The 9,524-nt window shown below is 39.8% G+C and overlaps 1 protein-coding gene across 1 annotated transcript; it reads left to right on the top strand.

Moving 5' to 3' along the window:
* The first annotated feature begins 1,074 nt into the window (after positions 1–1,074).
* Positions 1,075–6,726, top strand: hmx2 (H6 family homeobox 2). Its single transcript, XM_036593600.1, has 2 exons — positions 1,075–1,566; positions 5,034–6,726. The coding sequence occupies exons 1-2, from the start codon at positions 1,314–1,316 to the stop codon at positions 5,588–5,590; spliced, it is 810 nt and encodes a 269-aa protein (XP_036449493.1). The 5' UTR covers positions 1,075–1,313; the 3' UTR covers positions 5,591–6,726.
* The last annotated feature ends 2,798 nt before the right edge of the window (positions 6,727–9,524 follow it).

Below are 9,524 nucleotides of genomic sequence, written 5' to 3' on the forward strand. Positions count from 1 at the left end.
ATTTGCCATTTATAGCAGAAGCCTGGTGGAATTTAAAAGGCCTGTTTAATGTGATGTATGAGTTCTGGCCATGGAGTTCAGGTGGTGGGTGAGGGTGAGCAGGATCTCCAAGACTTAATGTTACTTAAAAGTTCAAGCAGATGTGCATACAGGTTCACATTTCAGCTGAAAACACATTTCAATCAAGCCAGACGAAGGCAAAGTTTTTTAGTCCAAGCAATGGATTCAACGAATAACATAGGTTCGTATTGCTGCATTGTATTGCTATAGTACAGTTACGCTCCGTGTTTTTATTGTTAATGATTAATTTAGGTCCTTTCACTGTAATGACATCAGTTTGTATTGTGTAGCTCTACCACATGTAAGTGTTCTACATGCATCTACTCTCTAAAATATCTACCACAAGTTAAGCATAAATGTACACCTTAAGCCCGAGTTAAACATCTGCAGTGCTTTTTTCATAGCTTGTATATTTGTATAACTCTCAGGCTCAAGATGTCAGATTTTTTTTTTCTTTTGAATAAACTTCAAACGAATGTACAAATAGGCTTAATCTTTAAATATTTGTTGCAACAATCGCACGTTTGAAGCACTTCTAAGAAGAAGGAAATTAGCAATCTTAAAAACAGGAGCGATGAAAAATAATTAATTTATCAGACAATTTATATGACATTCTAATTTATATGCTTTCTCTATACACAAAATGCTGCAACTGAGCTTAAAAAAATACTTAAGCCATTGTTCTTAATTGTTCTTTATTTTTGTTGACATTACTTGGACGTTGTAAGTAAATAAGCAAATAAGTGAATGAATAACTAAAATAAACAGTAACAAGTGCGGTTTGCCGAAAGGGCTCGCGCTGTTTCTCTGAGTCCACCGCCCCCCCACACCCCACCCCCCTTCCTCTTTATTTTTTGTCCCCCTTTCCTCCCCAGCGTGTGTTTTTGAAATTTCCGGGCTAGGCTGTGCGCGCGCTATTGGCCGGCGCCGCGCTTACCTACATGCAAATGAGGGCGCGCGCGCGGCAGCCTTGGAGCCCAGAGCGCGCGCGCGCGCGGACCGCGATGCATTCGGCCGCGTGCGAGGCGCACGAAAACGGCACTTTACGAAAAATAAAAAAATAAACAAGAGCTCGCGCGCTCGTTCTGCTGGACTTATTTATTATTTTCTTTTCTTTTTTTAAAGAAACAACCAAGCTGTTTTTTTTATTATTGTTATTAAAAACCTCTTTATATGTAGCCTTAACTGAACAAACCGAGCGCGTTTTTATTGTCCCGTAAAGCGCCGGAGCGCCGCACTGTTATGAGGCGAGGATGAGCCACTCTCAGGACAGCGGAAGCAAGTGCACGGCCGCCCCCATCTCCAGCTTCACCATCCAGTCCATCCTGGGCACGGCGAGCGAGGGGAAGGAGCAGAGCCCCGCGGGAGCGGCCAGGAAGCGCGCGCTGTCCGTGTCCTCCGAGGACGAGTGCAGTGGGGCTGAGGACTCGGGGGACTGCTGCTGCTCCGAGCCCGGGCTGCCCGAGCCCTGCAGCCGCCACCAGCCGCTCAACTTCTCCTGCCTGGGTAAGACCTCCGGACCTGCGACCGGAGACCCCCGAATCTTTCCTTATTGGTTTATAGGGTTATTTTAACAGTACGGGGCCTATTTGTAGACTAAACAGCACAGCAACACCACCAGTGTGTGTTTATGACCACGCTTTTGGACGCTACATGTGTCCATTCATTCTAGCTCAGTGTTGTGGGTTTTACTTCAACCCTGGACAACCGGCCAGCACTATTGACCAGTTTCTCAGAGCCAGATTAAGTCTAAACCGAGGCTAAAAAGAATTTTAACTGGTGATATTAGAGTTTAATTCAGCACTGTTTTATTTTATCAACCCTGGATGTTTTCAGCACTGTAAATGTAATGCAACACTATTTCCAATTTCTCAGAGCCAGATTAAGGCTGAACTGAGGCTAAAAATGACCAGTTTGGTTCAAAACTAAGCCTAATCCATCTGTTTACTTGTTAATTCAATACTGTTATATTTTATTCAACGCTGGATGTTTTCATTCAGCACTGTACATGTTAATGCAGCAGTGTGGATGTTGATTCAACACTATTTCCAGTTTCTCAGAACCAGATTAAATCAAAACCGAGGCTAAAACGAATTTCCACGGGTGATATTACGGTTTAATTCAGCACTGTACATGTTAATGCAACAGTGTGTTCATTCGACATGGGTCAGTTTCTTAGAGCCATATTAGGTCTAACACTAAACTAAAAAGAATGTCCCATACTGGTTCAGCTCTATCCATGCAATTTAGTCCAATACTAAGGCTTAATCCACATCTATATGTGCTCATTCACCACTGATACATTTTATCTCCTATCAACACTGCACGGTAATTCGTTATTATGAGCGAGTTACAGAGAATCCCCAATGTTGATTCACCATTTATCATTTAAGACCAGGCTTTGTCCCCATAAGTGATAATTAGGTCCTGCACATTTTTGAATTGAACGGTGTAGATATTTTTTATTAAAAAAAACAAAGTGAAACCAACACTGTGGGCTTTGATTCAAAGCTGTAGATGTCAATGCAACAGTTTAGGGTTGTTTAGGTTTTTTGGTCAGCACTAGTTTTTAATTCTGGAGATGTTTACGCCACGATTTAGGTGCTAATTCAACGCTACAGATCTGAATTAATTGGTGTAATTCATGTTTATGTATTACTTTCGGTGTTAATTCAGCTCTGTACACTTTAATTCAACAGCAGGTGCTAACAACGGTTCTTCAATGGTTCTTTAGCAAGGGCAATGGTTCTATTTAGAAGCATAGATCCTATATAGAACCAGTTCATGCTTAAATGTTTCTTTGCATGTTGTTATTTATGGTTCTGTATCGCACCAAAATGGGTTCTTCAACTGTTACCTTATTTTTGGTTCCATATGCAACACATTCTCCATCTCAGAATCGTCTCACCATGCAGAGAACCATTTAAGCATGGCTCCAAATACAACCATGGCCTTTACTGGAGAACCCTCGAAGACCCGTCTTGTGTACTGCAGAACTGGTTGTAACTTTTGTCCATCTCCACTGGTCAGGCTAGAACGCTGTTGTTTTTCCCCGCTGAACAGGGGACGAGGTCGAATAATCAACGCAGTGTTTCTCGCGCGTCCTGCTAATTGATCGCGCCGCCTCTTTTCCCGCGAATCGCGCCGCATTTGGCCAATCGAGCGTTAAATGTAAGCGGCTTTAATTAATATCGCGCACCAGTGTCGCTCATATTACAGCGGCGAACCCGTCACCTTTCAACAGTCGATCAAACAGGCGGTGATGAGCTCTCAGCTAAAGCAGCGAGTAATGGGCACGCGGGATAGGACAAATAAAATACTCCAGCTGATTAATTAATTAGCGCGCGACACGGAGGAAGCTCCGAAGCGAGACTTCAGATGAGAAAACTTCGCCCACTCACGTCAAACTCGTCAGTCTGGAGCAAACGGCGTCTTTGCGGTGCTTATTTGTGGCCAAGTGGGTTGAAATGAGGCTCGTGTTCGAACACTTCTACTGTAGGTTTGAACTCTACACTGCATTTTACTTCAAGCACTGCAGCTGGTAAATCAACACTGTAGGTGGTAACTGGACACTGCAGCTGTTAACCCAACGCTGGGGATTTTACGGGGCATTCTGCGCAGTTTACAGTAACAGGAAACCAATTATCAGGTTGCATTTGATTATGCTGTCATACTGTACAGTAATACAGTGCTACGTTTCTCCATCTTGTAACTTCACTGGAAGTGTCAAAATTCCAGGTGTTGATTTGAGACCTGCGATGTTGCATTGAAACGTACAGCATTTAACTACAATCTAAAAGCTTGATGTTGGATTTTTATACCTCAAGTTCTGTACGAGTTCATTCACCATTGGTTTTATTGCGTCTTTGTCCATTGCAACCACATTTCGCTTATGAGGGGGGGTAGCCCACCTAGACAGGAACAGCAAAGCAGCCTTCAACAAATAGAATGAAGCTGAATTTTTATTTTAATAATGAAAATGAAAAAAAAATCTGGTTCATTTTTGGTTGATGGAGTTGAGTTAGGCTAAGAAAACTTATTATTACATAGGTACTACATAAAATTACATATGTATAGACCTTTATACATACATACAAATTATATTTAAGTACTTATATATAAAATTATAAACACAGTATATATATGGGAGATATTATTACAAACCGGTAATTACACATGTATAATACCTATAAGACATAATATTACATATTGACACATATATACAAAACATGCTGGACATTGCATGCAGATAATTACACCCGTATTACGTATGTAAATAAATATTGTTACATATATGAAATTGCACATAATGCATATGAAAGATTATTATTGTTATGTGCCTGTAATTACAAATATATAATATATGTGGGAGGTTATACTACATAGGGATAATTACACATGTGAATATTTTACACATGTAATGTAATTTTATTACAGGTAATAACACACATACAAGACATATAGAACATTGATATTTCATTGATATATTACATACATATAATTACAAATGTATAGTACACCTAGGAGATTATTGTTACATGGATATAACTACAAATATACAATAATATGGGACACTTGGTAAATACAGATAATTACACATATGTATTACATGTGGGACCTTGTTATTACATACATATAACTACAAATGTATAATGCATACGGGACATTGTTATTACATACAAGTAATTACAAATGTATAATACATATGGGAGATAATTACATATGTATTTAATATGAAATGAAATATTTTTACATGTGAGTAATTAGACATATACAATATTTATGGGACAATATTGTTATACACAGATAATTACACATATAATACATATGAGACGTTGTTACATATAGGTACTCGCAAATGTATAATACATACGGGACATATGTATTACTCTTCGTCCTGACAAAGTATAAAAACAAACGTCTCTTTGTGTGTGTGTGTGTGTGTGTGTGTGTGTGTCTTGCCGGCCTCGCAGGTCCCCCCAAATCCCTCCTCCAGTCCCAGGACGGCCTGGAGCGTCCCGCGCGCCTGCCCCCGTCCCTGCTGTCTGCGGACTACAAGGAAGAGCACGAGGAGGAGGAGGAGCGCGAGGGCGCGTCGTGCGAGGAGCGGCGGCGCGAGGGCATCGGCGCGGACAAGGCGGGCGCCGCGGCCAAGAAGAAGACGCGCACGGTGTTCTCGCGCAGCCAGGTCTACCAGCTCGAGTCCACGTTCGACGTGAAGCGCTACCTGAGCAGCTCGGAGCGCGCGTGCCTCGCCTCGAGCCTGCAGCTGACCGAGACGCAGGTCAAGACGTGGTTCCAGAACCGCAGGAACAAGTGGAAGCGGCAGCTCTCGGCCGAACTGGAGGCGGCCAACATGGCGCACGCCTCGGCGCAGACTCTGGTGGGCATGCCGCTCGTGCTCCGCGAGAACGGGCTGCTGCGCGTGCCCGTGCCGCGCTCCATCGCCTTCCCCACGCCCCTATATTACCCCGGAAGCAACCTGCCCGCCCTGCCCTTATACAATCTTTATAACAAGATTGACTACTGACTCACAGACGACAACCGACGCGTTACCACCACCATCATCATCATCATCATCATCACTGTCATGATTATTATTATGATTATAATAAGGAAAAAGTCCCATAATGAACGAACTGACCTGAGTCAGATGTGTACACCGTCTCCACATGAGCGAATCACAGCTCGGCTACTCGGCGAAGCCGCTTTGTGACGAAAAACGCGCTAAAAGTTGCGCTTTTTCCGTCATGAGGCATAAAAAACTGAACTGGACTGATGACGTCAACGCAACTCTAGCCAAACGCGAACTCAAAAACTGTGTTGATGCGTTTCATTTATGTGCAAATGCTGTACACATTTCGGTCAACAGAATCCAGTGAAAACCATTCGAAGGGGAATTCCACCCACGTTTCAACATTTCTCATAATCCACTCGTTGTAAACAAAAGCCGTTCAGGTTTGATGTGAAATGACTGTCTGATTTTTTTCACAGTGGTGGTGAACGGAACCAAACGTCTTTATTTACTACCCAAATCGAGAGGTTTTTTTCTATGGTGAAACAGTGGTCAGTCTGAGAAAGTAGGCACTATTTTGTCTGCACGTATCCCTCCGCCAGGGAGAAAACAAGTTTAAGGCCAAAACTCGATTTCAAAACTATCGTAAATCAGCGTCTCAAGCATTCGGACGGCGTATTCATAACTATGAGGTAGATTTTATTGTGTATTTATTTTTTAAAATTGACTTTCGTCTTTGCACAAACAACAGTCACGTATAACTACAACAAGGTTGCCAGTTGCCATGCAGCCTACAAATTAGAATACAAGTTAGCATTCTAGATTTGCCCACCCAAAAGTGTCCATCATAATTCAGCGACCCCCACCCCCCCAAAGAAATAAAATAAATATTAAAAATAAAAATAATGAACTGAATCAATTAAATTTGAAAGAAATTGTCTCGTAGCACCCGAAATTAAAGCAAATGTGAGACTTTCCATTTCATATATTCCATAAACAATCTTTCAATGTTTTTTTTTTTTACCCACAATTCAACAGTTGGGGGGTCTAGCTGAAGCATGTTAGAGCCATTAAACCCCTCAGACGTCTGGTTCCCATCACCACCACTGTGACCAATTCTGACACACTTAAAAACATGGTTCTTCATGGGTTCATTAGTTCTATTTAAGACCATGAGTTCTATGTAGAACCATTTCATGCTTCAATGGACGTAGTGAAATGGTTCATAGCGAAATGGTTCTCCAGACTGATGGACAATGTGTTATATTAAGAACCTTTTTGAAAATGGTTCAATATAGCACCAAAAAGGCTTCTACACTCCAAAAAAAGAAGGTTCTTCAAGGGTTCCTTAGTAATGGCGATAGTTCTATTTAGAACCACGAGTTCTATGTAGCGCCACTTCATGATTAAATGGTGAAATGGTTCTTCAGATTGTGTTGTACGTTGTTCTCTATAGAACCTTTTTGACATCTAAAAGGCTTCTGCACTCTTAAAAAAAGAGGGTTCTTCATGTGTTATTTAGTAATGGCAATAGTTCTATTTAGAACCACGGGTTCTATGTCGAACCTCTTCATGATTAAATGGTGAAATGGTTCTGCAGATTGTGCTGAACACGGTTCTGTACAGCACCAAAAAGAGTTCTTCTATTATTACGATGGCAAGAACTCATTTTGGTGTTATACATTACCACGTACAACCATTGCCATCACTAAAGAACCCTTGAAGAACCATCTTTTTGAAATGCGTAGAACGTTTCACATCGAACCGCTCCGAATGGCTCTGTTTACACTTTAATAAACGAATTATTCGACTTCTTCGTCAAATCGGTGGAATTCTTCTTTAATTCTTTCAGCGAAAAACACAGAAACGTGTTTTAAATTTTTGGAAGAATCTTTTTATTTGGGTTCAAAAGAAAATCAACACATTTCTTATTATGAGATCAAACGAGCGTCGCAATCTCCCAGAAATGACGTGTTCATTAACAACACGCTTCTATCTCTGACGCAGCTGACCGATGAGAACACATCTGCATTGTTTTTTCCGTAGATATGTTCAAAGGTAGCACGCGCTGTGTTGTTTTGGGCACATCTGTTTTCACAGCGCTAGGTGAGAATTATTATCACTATTATTATAATCATAAGATGAAAAGAATCCCATCATACGTTTATTACAAACCCGTTGATGTCCATCTCTTTATACCTCTTTCTTTGGTTGGCGTAAAAACGCGAAACGTTTCTTATTATGCATTAAAGGAGTGTAAGAGGAGCCAGTGAGGCGCATGTGTACGTCATATAAAATACACCGTGTGTATAAGGATTATTTTGTACGTTTACATTTCTGTCCCAGTTTTTATTTTTCGCGTTATTTGAGGAGTGGTGAGGGGGGGGGGGCTAATAAAAGTTTAATAACGTTCCACGTGTGGCTCAGCTTTGAATCAGTCCATTTTTGCTGAGATTGATAAGAGAATAAGAAGGAAGGTTTACCCTGATGGGTGTTTGCATTGAAAAAGCTTCCTCGGCTCTTCATCTGATTCCTTCTTGGTACATTTATGGTTCCATAATGAATGAATGGATCAAATGGATGCACAGAAAATCTGATATATGGCAGTGTAGGGACTTTAAATATATGGCATGGATTTTTACCCTTAATGCAACTTACATTAGTCACATATGGACATATATGTGACATACATGCCAACTAATTTGAAATTAAAATTAAAATTATTCAAATAAGGGTTATATATTTCAGTCATACATCAAGCATATATGTGCAACACATACATTTAACAATAGGTTAGAAAACATTATTCCTATATGGTTGTCATATATTACTCATACATGCTATATAACATGCAGCTTTGTGTAATATGTAATGTAAAACAGGCTAATAAACATAGGAAATATACCAAAATAATCAATAACATTGGAATAGTCTAAGAAATTTGTGACATATGTGCCAACTTAATTGATAGATAAGCCACCCATTTACAAATATGGAACTTACATTTTAGTCTTACATCAACATATATAAACGTATTGCTGCTGTCGGACCAAAACCTCAATTCTCTCTCTGTTTTTTCATAATTGATTTTTTGACATAGTTTGAAAATACCTACTGTCATATACATTGTGTGTAAATTTCAAGATGAATGGACCAAAAGAAATGGCCTAAAATGTTTTGAAAACGTCTGGTTCCATTGACTTACATTAAAAGTAAAGTAGTTTTTTCCTTCTCCTGTAAAGTTACCATTTTGGAGACACAAAGTTTTGGTCCAGCAGCAGTGATATATGTGCTACACATATATGTAAAAATATGCAATATTTTTAAAAGCCTTTTGGTGTGTATATGGGTAGGTGAACACATTTGTACGATACATGCATCAGACACATATCAGACAGACAATATATATAAATATACAGTCCATATATTATGCATTGGTGTTCACCCAACTATCAGACCCAAATATGATCCATATATTATACATATATGTGAAATCTTTAATACTTATATATGTGTACATAACACATATGTTCATCTGCTTTGAAGTACATGCCTGATCCTTTATGATATATGTGCATATGTGGCCATATGTCAGATTTCTGTATCGGTTGTCACTTAAAATGAAACAGAGGCTGAGAAACATCAGGTTTTTCATATATAATACATTAAATTAACACACGTTCCCATTTAACGTTCCATTGAAGGAAGCTATTCCAAGCAAGGTATGAATAAACAAGGATTATTATGTGTGTCACTCATCATAACGTGTTTTCTGCCTGTCATATTAAGTCTTGATACTCAACATGATCTTCTGTGGTCCTAACTTCTTCATTAGATTGAGGGTATCTTCAGCTACGGCACTAAGCTTTAAATCAGCTATTCACTCTAAGAAGGAAATGAAAAAAACTATTTTGCATTTATTTATTTTTGTTTATTCATTCATCCACTT

This window comes from Colossoma macropomum, unplaced genomic scaffold (assembly GCF_904425465.1).
Source record: "Colossoma macropomum unplaced genomic scaffold, Colossoma_macropomum, whole genome shotgun sequence".
Taxonomy (NCBI): Eukaryota; Metazoa; Chordata; class Actinopteri; order Characiformes; family Serrasalmidae; genus Colossoma; species Colossoma macropomum.

What these genes read in the sequence shown, in the direction of transcription:
- hmx2 (XM_036593600.1), top strand. Translation starts at nt 1,314, where the DNA reads ATGAGCCACTCTCAGGACAGCGGAAGCAAGTGCACGGCCGCCCCCATC. An exon ending in GCTCAACTTCTCCTGCCTGG is followed by an intron (nt 1,567 to 5,033) that starts GTAAGACCTCCG and finishes CCGGCCTCGCAG; the next exon opens with GTCCCCCCAAATCCCTCCTC.